Source organism: Passer montanus, unplaced genomic scaffold, assembly GCF_014805655.1.
Source record: "Passer montanus isolate IOZ18808 unplaced genomic scaffold, ASM1480565v1 scaffold12, whole genome shotgun sequence".
Taxonomy (NCBI): Eukaryota; Metazoa; Chordata; class Aves; order Passeriformes; family Passeridae; genus Passer; species Passer montanus.
The window spans coordinates 7,171,424-7,194,135 of record NW_024358722.1 but is presented as its reverse complement, the minus strand read 5'-3'; the positions used below and the strand labels follow the sequence as shown (position 1 = coordinate 7,194,135).

The 22,712-nt window shown below is 40.5% G+C and overlaps 1 protein-coding gene across 4 annotated transcripts in view; it reads left to right on the top strand.

The window, feature by feature from the left end:
- Positions 1 to 22,712, top strand: part of TTC7A (tetratricopeptide repeat domain 7A) — a 240,570-nt gene that overhangs the window by 75,511 nt on the left and 142,347 nt on the right. For 3 of the 4 annotated variants that reach the window (XM_039697785.1, XM_039697786.1, XM_039697788.1), the window contains 3 exons: positions 648 to 816; positions 17,680 to 17,810; positions 19,878 to 19,999. In XM_039697785.1, coding sequence (XP_039553719.1) covers positions 657 to 816; positions 17,680 to 17,810; positions 19,878 to 19,999 — 413 coding nt within the window. In that variant the 5' untranslated portion in view covers positions 648 to 656. Of the gene's footprint in view, positions 1 to 647; positions 817 to 1,538; positions 1,596 to 17,679; positions 17,811 to 19,877; positions 20,000 to 22,712 lie in introns of those variants that run through there. The other variant, XM_039697787.1, reaches the window with a different exon arrangement.

Below are 22,712 nucleotides of genomic sequence, written 5' to 3'. Positions count from 1 at the left end.
GGCATTACTGTTTCTTTGCTAGTGGTGACTTAGCTACTGATGCAGTATTGACCCTGTGTTGGTTGCATGTATTAAAAAAATGGGTGTGAAGGCTTAGGAACCTTTTCATGCTTTCCAGAGGGTTTGAACAGATGTGCTTTACTGAGGTTCTGTTACATATGTTTTCAGTCCTTAAACAAAATGAATCTTAGAAATAGCAGGTGTGCCTTCTGTTTTTTCACTGTTGTGTGAAAATTCTTTGAAAACGAAAGAAAATTTGGGAGTTTTCTCACTGTTTAGTTAAATATACAGAGGAGAGGGGAGCACTGGTCTAAAAAGTGATGTTTACTGTCTAGTTTAAAAGCAGGTGTTTTTCTTAGTGTGTGTAGGGCATTCTGACAATGCCAGCCTTTTATGCACTCTTTGTGTCTGCTGAATTGCTAGAGCAGGTCAGCTGAGACCCAAGAGTTGGCTTACAAACTGTATTTCAAAACTGGGCTCCAAAGTGGTTGCCTGACCTTCATTGCCTACTGCTCTCATGAGCTTATCCTTTGCAGTTGTGTGAGGAAAGCATTCTGAACCTGCCTAATTTTCTGTGGAGTACTTCATTCTTCCTGTCTGGTATTTCACCCTGTATAAACACTTTTTCTCTCTCTGCTCCATTTCAGCCAAAGTATATGACAGAAGCTATGCTGATCCTAGGAAAGCTTCATTATGTGGAGGGATGCTACAGAGATGCCATCAGCATGTATGCCAAAGCAGGAATTGATGACCTTTCAACCAAAGATGAACCTCTGTACATGCTGCGTTTGATAACTGAAGCCTTTGTTATTAAAGGTAAAGGACCGTGTATGTATATTTGAAATATGCTGGTTTTAGGTTGAAGCTCTTTCTCCAAATGGTTTGGTTGGAGCAGGATTAGGGCAAAGATGTATGCTGTAGAAGATCCTACATGGCATGGTCTGTGTAGTTCAAACTTAAAGGCATTATGGAGTCTTAGTCCATGGTTTTTAAACTTGGCTAGCTTTTAAAGAAAAGCTTGAAATTGTAAATCTTGTGGTAACTCTTGGCTGTAAGTCAGTGACAAGCTTGAGCCTGTGTGTCCATTTTGGGAAAATCTCAGTTAAGCCCTTGTCTGAATTGGGGCCTATGCTTTCTGTCAGAAAGAGTTCATCTACTTGTACATGTCAGTGATTTCTGTGAATTAAACAACAGTGATGTCTCCAAGTTTTAAACTTTGGACTAATGGAATATGTGCTTTCAAAGCAGGTAGTATATTTTTGCAATGCATGTCACACAGTATCAGACCTTAGGTACAAACAGGAATCTCTCCTCCCCCTTGTAACTCTATAGACATTGCACCGTTTGAGAGATTCTAGTTAAAACTACCCCTGTGGGTAGTGAATTTGCATTTCCTTTTTGAGTGGGGGAAAGACCCTTGTCAGTTTTTGACTTGGGGGGAGAAAAAGATCAGTAATCTTCTCCTTCATTTGCTTTTGGTTCCTTTATAAATGTTGCTCAAGTACTGCTACCTATCTACTGCTTTCTACTCTTTTCAGCATGTCCACCAGCTAATTAGGTGAATGAGAGCTCTGATGATCAGATACCTTCAACTGGTATGTAAAAGAGTGAAACCAAATCAACCCAAAATACTGTTTGACTGGGCTGCTAGTATTACTGATAATAATTTGAGTCATTCTGCTTTTTTTACAACCCTGTTGTGCTGCTTTGCTTGCTTTGATTTTTGTTTCCTGTGGTACTGATCGAATCTGCTTCATTTAATGAGCTTTTGTGGAGCAGGACTAATTTACTTGTACCTCACACTGACACTTGCATGGCACAGAGGAGTGAGTAGTTGTATTCTCAGCCGTGTATTTGAGAGCAACTCCTGGTGCACTCCAGAGTCTGAAGGAGGTGCACTGTCCTTATTGGGAACCAGATATGACCCTTGGTGAGGTGTGAGTGCAATGATAATGTGTGTGTGGAAACTGATGGAATAACCCTGTTGTTATAAGACCCCTTGTATTGTGTTGATTACCTAACTTACATATGAAGATGTTGGAGGCGTTTGCCTCAGAGCGTCAGGCAATGGTTTGGTTTCTTTCCCCATGTGGTTTAACGTGGAATGTAAATACTGTGTTGCCCCTGTAAACCATATGCAGTCTTTGCCATTGCAGAGAAACCTCTGTGCTGTTATGGTTCCACAGTCTTTATCCTCCATGATGATTATTTTCATATAAGCTAAGATATCAAGAGTGTAGTGAATCACTCGGTATTCTATTAAAGTTGCTGGCAGAAAAAAGTCCAGCAGAGTGGAGCTTGTCCAGCTGAGTTTGGAGAAGGCACTCACTGCTGCAGGATCACTGTTCCCTCATGCCATGTTCCCTAAGCCACTCTTATGTTAGCACTTTGTGCAGGTAGCTGTGGTAACAGCAGTGTAGATTTAAATTTTCATTTTAAAATGTGTGTCCAGGCTGCTTCTGCAGGGCAAATAACAATATGGAGTTGAATTATTTAAAATTCATTGATACTTTGTGGCAGGGATTTTTCTGATTCCCCTTTTTAATTTGGTATCTCTCCAGAGATTATGTTAATTCATGCTGTATTACTGTCTTTGTTGAACTATTGGTTGTTTATGCAATCTGAAGCCTTCTTTAAAGATGCTCTTGAATGTTGCTCATAGTAAAATTTTTGCAGGGGCCATTTAGGCAAATATCCAGAAAAGCCACAGTCCTGCCTATTTCAAGGCAGAGGTTAGGTTCCCCACTCAATTTGTTGTTCACATTTTCAGAAATGGGAGAAAGCTGTTTGTTTAATAGAATATCCCTGTTCATCCAGCATTAGTTAAAAGCAGCAGAACTTTGTGTCACCTCATAGCGGGAAACTGGAACTGCTTCAGTTTTGTGTCGGTAATACTGCTGAGTTATGCCTGTATGCAAAATGGCAGCACAGGTTCTGAGGCACTCAGGATTAGGCTGCAATGGTCATGGAACAAAGAACAGTCAGATAAAAGGCTTATTTTTTTAATGTTGACACCTATCCTTTTAATGTTGGAAATTAACAAAAATGTAACAAGAAACATGTGGGATACAGTGGGAGGAGTTGCCCAGAAAAAACCCATTGTAGTAATCCAGCAAAAACAAGTTTCCTTCCTTAGAGCACCTTTTAACCTCTGCAACACTGAAGGTGGGTGTTGAACTAAATCTCTGGAGGTTCACAGCATGTAGTAGGTTCGTATAATGGTAAGAGGCAGTATGGATTTGTACCCTTACGTTTGGGTTGAAGAAGTTGAGCAGAGAAAAAATTTCTTGCTTGTCTTCTCGCTAAACTTCCACACAAGGTGAGTTTCAAGAAGTAAACTTTGAAGTTCTTTATCAGTATGAGGGCTTGTGCAATTGACAAGTCACAGGGGAAATGGCAGAGAGCAAAATTCTCCAGTGTCTCATCTGACTGCTGCTTCCTGTTCTGTTTCTAAATCCCTGGATTGAGATGAGACAAATTTTGTGGGCGCTGTGAGTGGAGCTCTGACAATTGTTTGATTTTTTCATTATGACTAATTTTAACCTCTCTGGTTAGTTAATAGGTGGTTGGTTTGTACTTGTCTGCTTCCTCCCCATCCTCCATGAAGTCAACCCCTCCTTAAAATTTTACTTCTGCTCAGTTCATATTACTGCTGGTAATCTCTGATGCAAGCAGCTCTGTATTGCTTAAAACAGTATTGAGTAAGGAAACTTTTCTTCTAATTCAGTTGGGACATGCTGTGGTGTCCACTTGAAATAGCAAGCAAAAAAGACTTCGGAACAAACTGTGTAGCTGTTAGAGCCCACTGGTTTCCTGCAGAAACTCGGCAGATATCCCTCTGTTCAAAAGGAATAAATCTTCCTGATAGTAGGTTAGGCTATACCTAACCCTTACAAAGCACTGTGTAGCTGTAGCCAGGGCTTCAGCATAGCTAAGCTCCAAGAAAGAGGCTTCTATGATGTGGCAATGTTTGCTGTGCTGCTGAGAGCAGGAGAGCTGCTTTACCGAGGCAGGCTGTTGCCAGCCTGGGTGATGGAGAGTCAGGCAGGGCTCGTGTGTTTAATGACTGAGAGGGGCTTTAGCTTGTGGACTGGGATGTGTCAGAGCTGCTGCAAGGTGAGTCAGCCCTGTGCTGAGGGGCTCCCTGTGTCTTTCAGGCCAGGCACTGGACTTCCTCTAGCTGGAGTGGGGTAGCCTGGAGGTAGCTACCTGTGTATATTTGTGCAGCAATGCCAGAGGATTGCACATGGTATCTAGTTTCTAAATGGATTTCTAGGGAGTTAAAGCTTTAGAAGTCCCACTGCCTGTTTTTCTCCTTTTCTCCCAGTCCATCCTGTAGTTTTTGTAATTTAGTAATTTTTGTGTTATTATTGGCCATTTGGAAACTCAGGGTGGGTTTAATTTGTGCAGCTTCAGTCTGAACTCTCTGTAGAGTCAGAAGTTCTGGGTGTTCTGGGCTGATTCCTAACCTCTTCAAATGGCATCTGACACAGTTGATGTGAATGGTGGTGTACAATACAGCCTCTTCTCTGGTGACTGAGAGCACTGCAGAATAAGTTGAGATTGATATTTTGTAATTTTGTTTCTAAGTGGTTTTGTTCTTTAGATTTTGGGGTCTTTTAACTTTAGAAAAGATGCCCATTTTGTCAAAAGGCTGCAATGTGAGCTTGGTCTTTTTAGGTCTTCAGAAAGATGTGGAAGAGAACAAGGTGATAATATGCCTGTAAGAAGCCTTGGTCTCGTCTGTGTTTTATTGTAACAAATCCAACCACCAGTCATATCTACGAGGAAATGAGACTGTGTGAGTGCAGTGGTTCAGAGACATCTGTATTTTGTTCTTGGACCCATTTTAGTAATTTAAAGATGCTTAAGATCTGTGGTGTGACACTTTTGAAAAACCAAAGATAAAATCTTGAGACAAACATTGCTGGGCTAAGCCACTGATCTTTGGAGGTCTCCTAAGATCTGTGAGTGATGTTTCTGAAAGCAAAACCTTGAAACTGCCACATGGGGGTTCTTCCTGAGTTTGATAATGATAAACAGACTGGAACCTGCTTCCAGTGTCCTGGGTTCAGCACATCTTGTTTTGGATTATTTTGTGTTTGTTCAGTCATAGAAAAAATTGCTGAGCTTACATGTGTTCTGTTTCTCTTGTGGTTGTATCTTTTAAAAATTCAGTGGTGATGAGATCTGTATACTTTGATTTATATTGTTCTGCTTTCTGCCCATGTGAAATGATTGTCTTGGGTTTCTAATGCTGGAAGTGATTGTTTGGAGATTCTGGTGGTGTTCTGAAAAGAGAATGGTGATACCACACAGAGATAAACAGAAAACCTGACCTTTTACTCAGCAGGTTTGAAAACTATTTGCTTGGTTTTACTCATGGTTTTAAATTGGCCAATTGAAGCCTCAAAATTTGAATAAACTGTTTTAAACCTCTTAGTGATTCTTAGTTTCCTATTTTGTTGGCTTGTACTACTGTTAAAAATGGTAAGTTTGCATACAGTAAATGGAAGCTTGATATTAAAGTTGTTCATTCTAGCTAATCAGAGGATGTATCACACACTTCTTTATATACTTAATTGGAATTTTTAATTTTGGCATTTGCTTATGCATCATCCATTTTTCTAACACGTTTTTTTTATATGATGAATAATTTCCTAGGTGAGATTTGTATTCAGTTGCTTTTGTTTAAAAATTAGAATAAAATGTAGAGTTACAGATAGCTTTTTTTGCAAAGCTATGTTCTGGTAAAACTACTTTTCCCTCCTCTCTAAAAAATTTGATTAAGAATTTTCAGTTTAATGCATGAATTTATTTAACTCAGTCTTTCTCATAAGCTGATAAATTTCTTGTCATGTGTGCATTTTTTAAAATGCATAGATTAAAATGGGAAAAATAAGCTTTCCTGTTTGTTTTTATTTAATTCATTGTTGGTTCATTGAACTAAATAATAGAATGAATAGAAAGGGAGAAAGGTTTGGGGTTGGTGTTTTGTTTTGTTGGTTTGTTTTTGTTTGGTTTTTTCCTATTTTGTGCTCTTTGGCTCTTTGCAAGAGAATACCTCTATTTTGCAGACTATTCCAGTGCTCCATCAAACTCTTATTTCAGATCCTAAGCTACTAACTTTTCTAATTCAGTTCTTTACTAAATGCTACCAATCCCATAGTGCAAGGGTATAGTCCACTCAAGTAACATTAATGGGTTGTTGTGTGTTAGTGTCTTAACTTATGCAGCCTTACTTTTAATTAGAGTTTCCTGTTAGCTTCTCTGGAATGAGATTTTTGTCCACTTAGTTTTTGGTAAGTGAGATGATAATATCGTAGATGAAACTGTGGAGTGTTCTGGAATACAGACTCTGTGGGATGATTTTGAGTACCAGTAGTTTGAGCAATTTCAAATACAGATCAGTTGAGTTTGGAAACATCATATAGTTTTGTAGAGAATTATGAAATAATTTATTTTATTAGCTTATTTTGAAAGTGAATTTACACTTCTAACTTTTTTGTCAGAAGTATTTTTAATTCAGATTTTTATAACCCTGTTGGTGGACTGTACATGCACTTTGAGTCTGTCCCTCATTTCAGAGGGCATAGCACTTTTCAGGATGTCTTCTCCTTTTTGCAGACAATGTTTTCAATACTGTTCCACTTCTTGTATGCCAAAAACTTCCTCCCAGTGGTTATACATACTCTTGTGCTTGAGATTTTAACTACAGGATAATTTCTAAGAGCCTTTGAAGTTCCTTAAGAAAAATTTGCTGTAATACCTAAAAAGAGATGGCATGTATGTATATCATACTATGTAAGAACATACCGTGTCTACTCGATGGAGACAAGTGCAGGAAATGGATTAATGGAAGGTTGAAGACATTTTTTCCATGTTCAACTAAGTAGTTTGCTTTATATTCTCTCTAGGCACTAATGGAGAAAAGTAAAAGCCTGTTGTAATAGCCCATGTCAAGATAAAGATGTTCCATTTCTGTATTGTTGTTTAGGAACCACATGGCTGCAAGGAAAGTACTCAAATTTGTGAGTAGCAAAAGTAGAGGGAGCTCAGATCTTCTTCACCTCCTTCCAGCACAGCTGGCCCCACCCTCCCTAGAAGCTGTGTTTTCATCCTGCCTGCATTGCTATTCCTGTCTGACCTGAGGGCAGTGTGCTGTGGTGTACCCATTTAGCAGAAATGGGCAGCAGGTTGTAAGGTACAGGGGAAAAAATCCTGAGCCTGAATTTCCTCTCTTCATTAATTTCAGTGTCAAATATCATGTTGCTTAGGCACTGGTGATATTATGGCATGTGTACCGTAGGCTTTTACTTGAAAATCTAATTCCTCTGTACTTTGATAATCCCATTTAAACCAGAAGGGTTGTTACTTTAATATGTTCTGACTTCCCAGGGGTCCCAATTCACTACTGTCTGGAACCTGCCTATCTTGGAAGTGATGATGCTGACTGAGGCACTTGAGTTCATTGAAGTTTTGGGAAGGGTATTTAGAACCTTCCTAAAGACAGCACCACTGTATTTCATTTGTTTTAGGAAAGGTTGTTGATCATGAAGAGCCAGCGTTATACTGGGCACAAAGCTGAGATGAGAAGAGCATAGATTTGGGTGATGGTTCAGGGGAAAGTTACCTAAAACTTTGATTTCACTTTATTTCATACACAGATACAGTTTTTCAGTGATAATGGGCTTCATGAGGATGATGAACACTTGCCAGCATGCAGCTGTTAACCTACATACTGCTTTTGAGATTTTATATTTGCTTGCAGTTCTCTCTGTTACTTAACTGCTGTTTCCTCTACCAGCAGCTCCTTTGTGAGGTTACTTTTGTCAGTAATTTCAGCTGCTGATGTGACTAGGTAGAACTTAGTGGGACATAGGAGAAGAGAAGAATTTGTGTTGGGTTTTTTGTTTTGGGGTGGATATTTTTATTGGGGTTTTTTTGTGTGTGTATATGGTTCTTCTTTGTTTGTTTTTTTTTTGTATGTGTTTTCTTTGTTTTTTCTTTTTTTAGGGTCTGGCAGGGGCAGGGCATGAATTCCTTTGTTGGAATCCTCTCATGACTACAAAAGGTTGAGATTTGTCTCTCTTGAGAACTGAGATCTGTGGGAGATGGTTCCCTTTAAACAGAACCTGAATAATAAAATTACTTTCTTTGCCTGGCTATTAGAAAAATTTAGTCCAAACCAAAAGGATGTATGATACAACAGGACATTAAAATTAAAATAAGACATTTTGTTGTTGGAACTTGTTTTCACTTTTGCTTGGCAAAAGATGCATCTTTTAAATGTTAATCCACATGAGAGGGAGGGAGAGAGAGACTTTTTTCTATACCTCGTATGCACTTCAAAGTGCTGGTTATCACAATTCTGACAGCAAGACAGGAAGCATGCTGTTAATTCATGCTGGCATCAGAGTAGCTGTCTGATAGGCAAAAGCTCCACTTTGTAGATGTTGATGTCTTGATAGAAGCACCTAGTATTAGTATGGTTTATTTGGGGTTTCAGAAAAGCATTTTTAAGAGTGTGCCTTTGTGCCGCTGCTTTCCTGCTTGGATGTGAAAGAGTTGCCAAGCCCAGCCTTGGTGTTCTTGATGCACTTTTAGGCTTTTCTGTTGTGCTTCATGAGTTTTTCTCTGCTGCTGGATCTGATGGTTTACCATTCTAGAAGTAGTTTGCACTTCTAGCACAGTCACCTATGCACAAATGCAGCATGAATGTTTACTTTAGACTTTCAAGGAGTTAGATGCAGGCCACTAAATGCAGATTACTGAAATTTGGGAAGTAGAAAAAGGGAATAACTTCTGGTTCCTTTTGTTAATGTGACTTGGTTTCTGCAATGGTAAAGTTTAGCTATTCTGCTCCCTTCCCCATACACAGTTGTTGGTGGTGATTGCACACATGCATAAAACCTTTTCCACCTTCTGCACCATGACTTAGTTCTCTAAAGCTGTGGGGTTAACAGCATCAGGCAGTGGAAGAGTATTTGCCCATGCTTTTCTGAGGAAATGGAACAATGTTTGCAGGGTTCAATGAAACAACATGCTACACTTATTTTCACTAGGAGAGAAGGAACACAAACATTCTCACAGATGGCCTGAGCTAGAGGTAGCTTTTAGATGGCTGTGATGATGGTGTCATGCTGGGGCTGTGTTGTGTGGCATGACCTGTGTCCAGTGGCTATGGGAAGGTTTCCATGTGGTGGTTTGCCCTGGAGTAAGCTTCAAATGTCTCTGTCTTTCAAGTGACAGGGCAACAAGCCTGTTAGTCCTTGCAGGCTCTGTCCATTCTGGTAACTTTAAGTAGGATTGTGTTGAGTGCTTGATACAAATCAGCATAGTAAAATATGAATTACTCTTCCTTTCTCTCCCTTCTGCTCCCCAAATACACATAGAATTATTTAGATTGGAAAAGACCTGTAAGACCATGAAGTGCAACCATTAACCCAGCACTTCCAAATCCAGTAATAAACCATGTTCCTAAAGCACTACATCTACACATCTTTGAAATACCTCCAGAGATGGTGACTCCTGGCAGCCTGTTCCAATGCCTGACTGCTTTTTCAGTGAATAAATTTTTCCTGATCATCGAGACCTGTTTGTCTTGGTGCAACTTGAGGCCATTTTCTCTTGTCCTATTACCTGGTATTTTGTAGAAGAGACTGATCCCCACCTTGCTATACCCTCCTTTCAGGTAATTGTAGAGACATTGCTTTTCTCCAGGCTAAGCAGCCCCAGTTTCCTCAGCTGCTCCTGATAGGGCTTGTACTCCAGACCCTTCACTAGCTCTGTTGACCTGTACATGCTCCAGCACCTCAAGGTCTTTATTGTAGTGAGGTGCTAAAAAAATTGAAAACAGGAATCTAGGGCTAGTCTGATTCTGTGACTTTGCAGCTAGAAGAGAACTTTCTTGCTGGTGATGCTGCTTAACTGTAGTGCAGATAAACTCAAGCTGGGTAAATTCCAGTACATGGTCATCAGTATCATCTCCTCTCCTTTTCCCCTTCAACTTAGTGGTTTTTTTCTCTTCTGCTTCTTCCTGTTGTAGTTAGACTAGGGAACAAGAGTGATTTCTGCAGTATGCCGTGTCAGTTTATAGATGTGTCTAGTGCTGACAAAATCTTTAGATGTGGGGCTGTCAGAGATTACTGGTCACCCCTGTCTTTGCTGTGCTTCAGAGCATTGCTCCAGTAGATGTATCTTGATGTCACAGCATGGAGGTGGCCTCTTATACCAACCAGGACAATCAATATGTTACAGAAGTGCCCCCCAAAGTGATGCATGTGCCCCAGGGGTTGAGCAAGATGATTTACTGTGATGCAGAAGAAAATACTATAACTTATTTTTTTCTTAAAAAATCCACCAGAAAAAAAAACACCCAAAAAAACCCCAACCAAAAGACCACATCACATTGAAATAAATCTTCAATATTTTGTTGAAAGTGGTTCCGGTGGCCTCTTATACCAACCAGGACAATCAATATGTTACAGAAGTGCCCCCCAAAGTGATGCATGTGCCCCAGGGGTTGAGCAAGATGATTTACTGTGATGCAGAAGAAAATACTATAACTTATTTTTTTCTTAAAAAATCCACCAGAGGAAAAAAAAAACCAAACCAAAAAAACCAAAAGACCACCTTACATTGAAATAAATTTTCAATATTTTGTTGAAAGTGGTTCCCTGACTTAGTTTGTATGTCAGAGGGTCTTGTGTCATGTAGAGCCTACGAAAGTTGCAAAACAGGATGTTTCACACTGTAGAAGGGTATCCTCACTATTTCATTCATTTTCATATGTTGCAACTCACTTGTGCCTACTTAAGTGGATTTTATGTAGTGTATTGTCTAGTTTTAATTAAACTAACCCTTATGAAATAGACATTTAGCTTAAAGATTCCCTCAAAAACCTGTGGATTTCAGGTAATACTAGAAATAGGAGCACAAGTGAAGGGTAAGAATGTCAGAGCTTATATTATTAGCATGAGCTCTTCAATCAGGTAAAAGCAGTGACAGTTGGATTGGATCTAGTCAGTGAAGTCTAATGACACTCAATTAAGTACTTAAATTTTTAGAAGCCTCTCTTTATCTTTCTTATGTAAAGGCAAAATGTGAAAAAAGATACCATTGGGGACACAATTGTTCTTCCTGCTGTAGAAAAATGGCTGAAGTAATATGAAAAAAACTTACACAGCACCAAACTAAAATGTTTTCCTTTGAAAGAGACACCGAACATGTTACCAAAGACTTGAAAAAACAGGTATTAGAAGAAATTGGGCAGTGTGGGAGGCTTAGTATGTAGTAGCATGGAAGTATAAATGTTTCTAACATATCTCATCTTAAAGAACTTGCCACATTCTGGTTCAATAATGAAATACATTAAGAACTGCTTAGGAGCACAGTTCAGCCCAGAAATGCACAAAGTGCTGTAGAATGGCATCAGTGAGGTTGACTTTATAAACACAAGACCTACATAGAATCTAGTTTGTAATGAGATGGGACTGACCATGAAAATCTGTACACACCACAGCTCAGTGGTTATTTCATGGCAAAATGGTTAAAATAGTTGTCAAATTTAAAGGTGAATTACTGCCCTTATGCTTTTACAAAAAGTCAAATGTTCTGAATTTACAGGGCTTTTCTCTGCTGATAGGTAGCTGCCAGTAGCATGCTATCTAGCAGGTATTTTTTAAAAAATAAACACATAAATATATACTAAATAATTTGTGAAGCAATGCCTGTATGTAGCTATATGCATATATTAGAGTATACATGCTCAGATTTTTTTCTTAATATGATAAAGGAATTTTGGAGACCACTGTATTACAGCTTAAAGCAAAGATTAAAAGACATGCCATGGAGGTTAAGAACAGCCAGTTGAGCAGGTCTGGATATGCTCCAAGGAATTAGTGTCTGTGGATTAAAGCTGCTGCTTTCTGCAGTGCATAGGGTATGCGTGTGATGCAGATCCTGTGCAGTATTGATTGAGGGCAGGGCACTGAGGTTGCATCTCAGGGGAGTGCTTGCTGCCTTCTGGCTTCACAGCCACTCGATCAAAAAGCTGTCCTAATTTTAGCAATAAACTTGAGCTGTAATTACAAGTCTGACCAAATAGAGTTCCTGCTTTGGAAATAATTGAAGTAACATTGTTAGCATTGGTTCACTGCATCTATTAGGAAAGGGGGGAGAATGAGGTGTTGAGTTCTGCATTGATGCAACTGAGAAGCCTTCACAGGTTACTTAAATTTCAAGCTTTATTCCCAGTTTATAGTTAGAAAGGTTTTCAGATAATTGTACATGGGGTTACTGGAATTTTCTGCCTTTTTACCTTTGAGACTTTTATATGAAAGATACCTCAAGATTTTACCAGATTATTGTAAATTTCTGGCAATCTGGTATAATAGGAAGTAGCAAAGAATGGAGCTTTCTTGAACAGCAAAACTTGTCTCTTTGTCCCCACCTTTCATGGGCTGCAGTATGAATCAATGTGTTCAAAATCAAGGGCTTCTACGCCTTTCTTCCCCTTCTTCTGTTTCCATTGCAGATAAGTCCTGATGAAAATCATAGCTTAGTTGCTGGGGAGAAAAGTGTCTAGACCAGGTTGTGAATTATTTAAACTGCTGTGGATTGTGGCAGAAATAGTGCATGGTGCTGGGTCTTGCCTGCGTCTAACTAATCCCAACTGCTGCTTGTTGAGGTTTGGGCTATTTTGCTTTCCAAGACACTGTAATGGAATAGGTTAATTTGGGACTGTGCTCTTAAATTCAAACCTTAGCTGGCAGGGCAAACTGGTTGTAATACCATCTCTTGAGTGGTTTGGTTGTGCTTTTGAATTTTGTCTCTGAAAAGTGTTTGGTATTCTGATGAATGTTGATTAGTCAGCATGCATGTGTATATGTTTGAAGTCTTAAAAGTATTCTTGTTTCAATGCTAATTAATTTCCTAGAGTGACATTTCTGAACTAGACTGAAGGCCACATGGTAGAAGTGCATCCTCTGCTTGGGGACAGTGACCTGGAATGACCTGGCATTCTGCAGCATGGGAATGTGCACACAACAAGTTTCCTTGAAGCAGATGTTGCCATGCAGTATGTCGTGCATGGCTTATCTCAAGACAAATTACTTACCTTCCTGTACATAGAGTAAAACTATTACATGCATTTATGTTAGCATCACAGTGTCTTCTGGCCAGGCTGGCCTCTCTGTGTGGCCCAGGAGCACAGTGGAACCTTGCTCTGCAGACTGGGGCTGGTGCTGTTGGCAGGGCTGTAAGTTCCACACTAAGATGTCTTTTGCTTCACGTTGCCATAGGTGTGTTCAACACATAGCACTGGGATGCAACACATGAGTTTGGGTTCATGCTCTTCATGATGTTGCTTTTCTCTGATCTCTTCTTCAGCTTTCCAGGTGGCTCTAAACACATAGCACTGGGATGCAACACATGAGTTTGGGTTCATGCTCTTCATGCTGTTGCTTTTCTTTGATCTCTTTAGCTTGCCAGGTAGCTCTGATGCTCCTGGGCCATGGGATTTTAGCAGCTGCAGGGTAGCACTGTTGGTGAAAGTGATGACCTCGAATTCTTGCACCTATTCCCTGGTTGTCTAAATTCATCCAAGTATAGGAGGCTTGAAATCTGTGTAAAAAGGAAAGGATTGGTATATTGTTCATACTTGGAAGGAGGAGAGCTGCTATTTGGTGAGCTAGTTTATGAACCATAGAAAAATAAACCCACCTTAATCTCCTCCCTAGTCCATGTGCAGTCTCCACTTGTGCACTGAGGCTTTCAAGACCAAACTGAGTAACACCCTGAGCTAGCCCTTCTTTGTGTAGCAAGTCAGACCATGTACCTTCAAGGATTCCTTCCAGCATGAATTTTCATCCCATTTATGTTGCTGAGACTCTGATACCGCATGCCCATGATGTTCCAGTTCTGGTAATAATATCACCTCAGAGCATTGGAGCTATATGATATCAGTGGCTTCCCTTGGCAAGGAATGACTGAGGTGAAAGTGGAAATGCGCCTTCATACAATTTCCCCTTTCAGATTTCCATATTTGAGAGCAGTGCATTTCAACTCAACGAAGAGATTACTTCAGTGGTACATCTTACAAACCTTACAGATTTGGGATTTTTCTTACATAAATGCAGCTTACATTTGGGGGTGGGGAAGAAGGGGCAAAGATGATAGAAAGGTAAAGAGCCAGAGATGAATGATTGGGAGAATTAGAGGAGGTGAATGGAATCTTTACCTTTATACAGGAGAGAAAAGCAGCATTTCTATACATAGAAAGTTACTTCCTCTGAAGTGGGTGGAATTTGTTCTTTTAAAGAAGGATAATCTTGAAATAGGTCTTGAAATCTTGAGCCTGGGCTCAAGATACTCTATTAGAAAACTGTCTGCACTGTATGATAAACTACTACACTATATAGGTATGTATCTATTTAAATTTGGGCTCCTGATTAATATGAGAAAAATCTTAGTATAGATAAGCTTTAAGTTGGTATTTGCTTTCCACAGCTGATTGTGAGAAATACCTGAGTCCCTTTACCGTAACCAGCTAACAAGAAAGCATGTAAGTCATGATTTTCTTGGAAGCTAGTTCTGTCTTTGCAATAGCTCCACTTTGCTTGCTAAACCCAGCGTGGAAGTAATATGCACTTTAGTGGCTTTCTGACACATTGTGGAAACTGAGTTGGAATTAAATTGTGTGTTGTGCTGCAAAGTCTTTTCTGTGCTGGCAACTGGAGGATGGACAAGAGTTAGTGGAATTGGTGCTCTTTATGCTGGTGGGCTTCTCAAGTCTTACCCAGCTGCATCCTAAGCAAATCTTTTTGTTGGGGCCTTGTACAGTGGGAACTGAATTGGTGGCTGCAAGAGTAGAGAACTTAGGTTGTTTTATTTCTATTCTTCCCCTTGTATATTGCATTTGCAGTCTGCTTGCTCTAATTTTTCTTTTCGTTGCATTTCTGTGGAAGGGAAGAATAGCCCTGTTTAGATTCTGTAGAAGATTTTGTACTCGTATGACATCAGGTCAGTGCATGAGTAATAGAGAGAGAACCATGACTAATGTTGCATCATGTGGGTAATTTTTCCTTCTAGCCCTTTACAAGTAGTGCAGTGTAGCATAGTATATGTTTTAACACACTGTATTGCTGGATACTTAGTGTGGTAAGAATCCTTCTGGATATGTTCCTTCCCCTGTCTCTGATCAGCCCCAGCTCTGTTTTTCTGACTTGCATGGATGGGCATGTTTGTTGTCAGTACCTGATGCTGGCAGAGGCTGGTTGCTTTCCTCCCCCATGTCAGAGCTTAGAGGTAGTAACTCCTTGCAGTGGGCTGTAGCATGTAAATGGTTTTTTATCAGCCTCTTCTATCCGTGTGACATCTCCCACGATAAACGCCCCCATACAGACTGTGTTAGGATGCCTCTTGCAGTTTGATTAAATGCTGCTTGTATGTGAGTGTCAGTAGATTGTAGTGGATTTTTTTTTGCAGGGCCCTCAGCCCTACTTTGCACGTTAAGGGAAATGAGTCTGAAATGCAGACTTCTTAGAATTTATTTTCACTTAAGAGAAATGACTAGAAATTCAGAGGTAGATAAAACTGAGATGGGTGTAAGAACTTTTGTAGGTTATTTGTTCTGACTGTAGCACTGGATACTTTTGGTTTGTTCTTTTGCTGTAGAGAGAGTTAATGAGCATTTTTTCCCTTCACTCACTACAAAGTTAAGGGGTTGGAAAATGGAAGTATCAAAACAATAGGAAAGCAATAGAATGATATAAAGACGGAGACTTCATAGATGAACTAGAGACAAAATCTGTGTTCTTTTGCTGTAGAGAGAGTTAATGAGCATTTTTTCCCTTCACTCACTACAAAGTTAAGGGGTTGGAAAATGGAAGTATCAAAATAATAGGAAAGCAACCCATGATATAAAGACAGAGACTTCACAGATGAACTGGAGACAAAATCTGGTATATCTGGATGCTGTACAAGGTGTTCACCAGAAGGAAGAAGAAAACAAAGATTGGGCATTACTTAAGAGCAGCAAAATGATTGTCATCCCTCTCCCACACATCCTGTCATTTTGAAGTAAATTCAGTCCTCCTGTTCTACTCTGGTCTGTATTTTCAGAGGTGAAAAGTATGAATGTGTGTTCCTTCAAGATATAGATCTTTGAGGGAGCACACTGTGTACTTCTGACTTGGGAGAGGATAGAAGGAGTGGGGAGCCACCTCCTGAGCTTGAACCAGGGAGGCCTTTTCTCAACCCACTGAACTAACTGCTTATGTCTGGCTCAAATGTAAGACATGGGATAGGGAAACTCCTTGCGGAGTAACCAAGGGGACGGAACAAATGTTGGACGTCAGAAGTAAACAAAGCTAAGACTGCCTAGGAACCTCAGGCTCCTCCAGCATGAGCGCCCAGACTGTATCATACATCATGGGGAAACCTGGCTGCCTGTTGCTGCCTCACAGCAGCTTGTTGCCAAGACTCCTGGAATGAGCAGTCTGAGGAGCTGTGCTTCTCAAACTGTGGAAGTCCAGGAAAGCATGGCTGGTGACTGTGGTGGGTCCTCCCAAATCCCTTGCCACATGCTGCAACAGTTAAAATTACTTCATTGGACAGCTGTCTGGACAGCTGAATTCTTTTCTTCTTTTGTCACCTCTGTGGATCTGTGTCAGGAATACTAGAATTTTGTATTGCATCTTACATATTTGTCTTTGTTATTAGGGAACATTGTTATATATAAAATTAATTGGAAAGCTTGTGCTGAACTTTCTTCAACGTATGTTGGGCTATGAGGTGTTGATGCAGCTGTGATTGGTGAAGATCCAAGTTTTCGAGCAGTGGTGTCTTGTAGAGATCCAGTGTGGCATAAGAACCTGTACCAATCACAATAAAACTGGTATATGGATGTGTAGCCCATCCAATTAGATTTAAGGGTAGAAAGGATGTCATAGTGTGATCCCAGACAAGGGTCTGGTAGTAGGGATCAGTAGCTGTGCATTTTCAGTTAACATATTCTGTGTTTATTGGTGGTGTTGGATAATGATACAAGAAAGAAGTTCAGTAGTAAAAAACCCAGGGTTTTTTCCTTCCTTTGGAAAGGGAATGATCTTGTGGTTAAGAGTCTCTTGTGCCGTGCCAAGAGTTTGCTGTGTGTCCATGAGCAATCTGCATGTGCTCAGATTTTCCAAGAGAGGCCTCAGATTTTCCGACTTTGCTTCTGTATAATTTTCCAGTTAGGCAATTTTTTTGTTTGTTTTTTTTCCCCTCAACACTGCTGGTTATTGAAAGCTTCACTTGAAGTAGCAGATGCCTAGAAATGATGAAATTCAGTGCCAGGCTGGCACTGAATTGAAGCACCCAAGATCTGTAGCTGTCTCTGGAAATGTAGGCCTTAATTTCTCTGTTTGCTGATTCCTACCAGAGGGATTGTGTGTCCTGCCTTCATAAAGTGTTTGAAAGGCACGGTAGGAGTGTGCAGTGTCAGTGTGGGCAGCATGACAAAGATGCCTTGCATGTGTAGGAATTGTATTTTCATGGGGGTAGTGTCCTGAAAGTCATCAAATTGAGAGGGAAACCACATGTGGAAAAGCCTTCCTGACAGCTGGTAAATTAAAAATAATATGGCCATACTGCTGTTGGTGGGCTTCAGCTAAAGATGATGTTGCCATTTTGCAGGTTTGTCACTGGAGCGCTCAACCAACTCAATTGCCTCACGTGCTCGACTCTGTGAGAGGGAGGAGGAAGTCATGGCTTGTTTTGAGAGAGCGTGTGTTATTGCCCAGGTATACTTGCAGGAGCTTGAGAAGGTAAGAAAAAATGTGCTTACGGTATGGCCTGGGTGAAATTTCTAGGGGTTTGACAGCAAAAATGAAAAAATGGAGAAATGTCAAGTGATCATAGCAAGGAATCTGAGAACAAGTTGGAAGAGGTGAGGTGTGTCCGTAAAATCATTTGCAAAACAGCAGTTTAGCTGGTCTCTACCTATTTCTTCTGAGAATGAGGTCTGGAAATAAGTTCTGCCTGTGGTAATGCACCAAATACTTCAGATATGCACAAGTTGCATCTCAAGTTTAGCCCTTACTAAAGAGGAACTATGAGCTTTGCATGGCAAGTGCTGGTATGAAGGAACTCAAGACATTTTACATACCTGCTGTGTAAATGATGCACAGCAGTGGCTATTGAGATCCCTAATGAGCTGAAAGAAACCTTTTTGGGTCAGCCATAGCAGTTTAATTACCAGTGCTTCACCTTCTCCAAGTGAACCTTGAAGAATCCAGATCATTAGAACCTGAGTCCTCCATCCCTGGAAGTGTTCAAGGCCAGGCTGGGTGGGGCTCAGAGCTGCCTGGTATAGTGGAAGGTGTCCCTGCCCATGGTAGGGGGATGGAAACTAGATGATCTTTTAAGGTCCCTTCCAAACCAAACCATTCAGTGATTCTGTGATTAGTTGCAAGTCGCTGCTTAGCCAGTGGTTGGGAGGGTGGATACTGGGAGCCTTCCACTGAGCCATGCAGATAATAGGTGCTGCTGATTTGCTGGGCACATGCAGACTTTGCCTAGCTGAGGACATACCATGTGCTTCCATGCCTTTCCTATGCCACACATCATGCTTGGCATCAGCAGTACTGATGGCACTGCATTGTTATCTGTGCCATAACTGAAAGGCCTTTGACCTTCTGACCAGATACTTCTGCTCTTCTCAGTAGCAAAGGTGTGTTTCTGTTTCAAGTTTTGTTTTTAATTGTGTTGAAACAGGAAAAAATAAGCTTAGTCCATGTACAAAAAAGTATTAAAAAAGGAAACTGAGAAGAGGCCTGCTCTGTTTCTCTGCAGAAAAAAAAAAGAAATGGAATAGTCTTTAAATTGAAACTATTACTGTCCTTCCATTGTGGAAGAATGAGTTCCTGCCAGTGCTGGACGCTTTAAATTTCTTTTACTGACAGCTTGGGTCTGTGAAGAAGGAAAAGGGTCTGACCTGTAATTAATTCACTTAGAATCATAGAATCAGTAAGGTTGGGAAAGACCTCTGGATTTACTGAGGACAGCTATTAATTCAGACTACCATGTTTGCCACTAAACCATGTTGCCAGGTGCCAACACCACATGCTTTTTGAGCACTTCCAAGGATGATGATTCCACCACTTCCCTGGACAGCTTGTTCCAATGCTGGACCATTCTCTCAGTGAAGAAATTTTTCCCTATATCGCAACTTGAGGCCATTTCCTCTTGTCCTGTCACTTGTTACTTGCAAGGAGACCGACTCCCCACCTCTCTACATCCTTCTTTCACATAGTTGTCTCTGGACACAGAGACAAAAATGCAGGGTTGATGACAGACACAGTAGAAGTTCATAGTCCTTCTCCAGTCCTAGATGAAAAGCCCTGCTTTGGAAAGGCAACTTTCAGCAATGGAAAGCGGCTTGTTGCCAGTAAGGAAGCAAAACCAAGGAAGATCTGATAGGACAAATAGAGGAGAGATTAAGATTCTTCCATCAGGACTCCTGATGGCTTCCTAACTCTTAACAAATATTTATGTTATATTGAACTAGATAAACCTATTCAAACATTGTATTGATATTTCTGTGCAACATACTGGATCTTTGTAGTTTGTGTGGTATTTCCCAAGCTGTTGGTGCTAATATGTAGCTTTCTGCTTACTTTATTAAAGGTTGGAAAGGTTTCAAAACTCGGATGCAGAATATCTCATGGAAGTCATTGTATAAATTATTTTAAAATTGATTTTATAACTTTTTTGAATAGCTGATAAATGTAGCATTTAATTGTTGAAGATTAAACTCAACACTGGCTCACAAGGACCTGGCTAATTCCGACAGTTATCTGTATTCCAAGATATTTCTGTTTTTCCCCTCACAGACCTTAAACAACACACATTCAAGGAGTATCAAGGGCAGCAATGTGACTTACTCTGAGTTTGAACTTTCCTACTTTCTGGAAGCAGCTCTACAGAGTGCCTACGTGACTCAGTTAAAGAAAGGGTAGGTGGATGCAGATATTAATAAAATTAGGTAATATCCCATGTTTTGTCTCAGATGAATACTAATTTATTTTCTTATGTTCTGTTATGACTTTTGGCTGCTGGCTCACCTCAAGTCTCCTCCGTGTCCTTCTCTTTCTTCTATTTGTGTCTCTCTGTCTTTCTTAAGAGTCGTAAGCATCATTTTTCCAGACCTGCAAGTGAGGTGGGGTAGAACAATATTCTTGTCTTGACTCAGCTTTGCTCCCTGTGGAGACAAGAGGAGTTTGACTGTGGAGAGAGAGTGTAATTTACATGGCTGTGTGCCCTTAAAATTTTCAGCGCCTGGTTTAGAGTTCAGTAAAGTCTTACAGGTAGTTTCTTCCATTTGTTTGTTTGTGTAAGGTCTTAAATATGCCAATCGGTGCCTCAAATCTGTGTGTTTTTACTATGGAGAATGTATGCAGGAACAGTGCTGCTCCAGGGTATTTATTATGCCTCTGAAATACAGCTCCCAGTGAACTTCAGAAGGGCAGGAGGAGTTAGTATCTACAAGCCTATAGTGAATTTATGAGCCTAAGTGAAAAACCTTCTCAAGATCAGCAGAAAAGATGCTGTGAATGCCCACTTCCAAAGGCCATTGGTGAGGACATGCTGTTCCCTAAACCAGGCTGTGTCTTCAAAACATGATTAACTCTGGTTATCCAGTGGAGAGATTTTGTCATGTAGGAGAGTGTCTCTTCAGCATGAGTAAACAGTACTTGTAAGACTCTATCCTTCCTTAGTCCTCTTCTTGCACCATATTATCCCATCTATTATCAAGGAGTCAGATTCTGGGTTTCTCACTACAAAGTGTGTTCACAAATATTTCATTTTGGCTTTTTTTGCTTTCATCCCCAGTGAAAGATACTTTCTCTCATTTTCTTTTTTTCTTTTCCTGCTGAGTAGAATGGAAAAGAAAGCAAAAAAAAAATAGGGAAGATTGAAAAGAAAAAAACTAGGAAAAAAAATCCCAACAAAAATCAGTTTAAATCCTTCTGTAGAAAACTGATAGTATTTTTTCATTGTGCTGGAGGAGGAGCTTGCTTCTTCTTTAGGGCTTTTTTTGCTACATTTTTATCCCCTGAGGATGGCTTTAAATGCAGCTGTGAATAGTCACTGTTCTCCATGTGTGTGGAGCAAAGCTGTACCTGTAAGCATATCCATGAGATGTGCCTTCAGGTAAGCCTTGTTTTAACCTCGAGGCTTACAAAAACACATAGCTCAGATGTTGTAAAATGACCCCTTTAGTCAGGAAAGTACAAGTTTATGCATAAAGTGAAGTATGAACTTGTGAAGCATAGTCTCAGTGTCTGCTTGGTATGTGGTTTTCCCAGGTGAGCTGGGGGTTGGCCAGCTGTGGCACAGTATGTGCTTTCCTAACCTTCTGCCCTTCTCAGGGCAAACAAAAAGCTCAGTTCTTGCCAGTAAGCCCATTAACTATGTAGTAAAACAAAATCCCATTTAGAACATATGGCACTGATGTCCTCCAGGCACCTTTTGAATATCAAACTCATGTTCATTTTATTCAGCAACATTGTAAATTCAGTCTTCATCAGTGATGAGTTCATTATATCTAGCAGGCTAGTTTGGCCATTACTGTGGGCCCTGCGTGCTCCCTTCCCGTATTATTTTAATGACAGCCTTAAAAACAAAAATCAAATCCCAAACAAAAACAAACCACAAAAAACTCTACAGGAACACAATTTGAAGCAAAATACACATGTGAATTAAGCCATGCTTTGATTATAAGCTGAATTGCTGCAATAGCAGCAACATGTTCTCTATAGCTGTCTCCTGATGAAAGAGCAATGGAGCTCCTGCAGCTGGGGTGGGAGTGGAAGCCCACGGGCTTCTTACCTCCTGCAGAGCAAGTGAGAAAAATCAGCCTGGGTTGCAAAGTCCACTGGGATAAAAGGAGCCTGGTGGGATGTGGCAACTTGTCCACCCCCGCAGCTGATGCTAATGTGTGGTTTCTGCCACGAGAGGGCATGAGCAGCATTGGGATGTATTATGGAAAGGGGAGGGATATGGGAAGAAGCTTTTTAGGATGCTTCATGAGTATAATAGATTACTCCACCTGATACTGAACAGCTCAAAGAAATGCTTTTGTTCCCCTTGTTGCTTCCAGCATGTTCAGGTAGGAAATAGGCCTTGGATGATGACTGCTCAGGCTCTCAGGGGGTAGGTTCTATGAGGTGGGATGTCCTTCCCCTGTGCTACATGTACACAAAAGGAATAGTGAGTGTTTTATTTTTGTCTCAACAGGCAGAAGAGCTCAGGGATACAAGTGCTGTTGTTATGCTTTTGTTCCTGCTGGCAGGATCAGATGTGTTCTTCTCAGAGTGTGGTCAGGGATGCCCTTTTCTCTTGCAGTGTGTAGTGAAAAGAAGACACCAGTGTGAAAGAAAGGTCCAGTCTCCCCTTCAGGTATTGAACTGCCAGCTGTAAGGAGTGGCAAGTCTTGCAGCTGTAGAAGTCACAGATGCTTTTAATGACATGCCATGAAAAAACATTGTTGCTGAAGATGCATTTCCTGCAGTTGTTTGCCATGCTGGAACCCAAGAAAGATTTCTTTGGTCCTCCAGTGAGGAATGTTGATGCTGTGGATGCAGAACATAGGAAGGCAGATGCTGCCATACTGTAAGAGGCAGCCAGTTTCGTTAAGGTTATCATCTGCACTAGGTTTTGGGTTT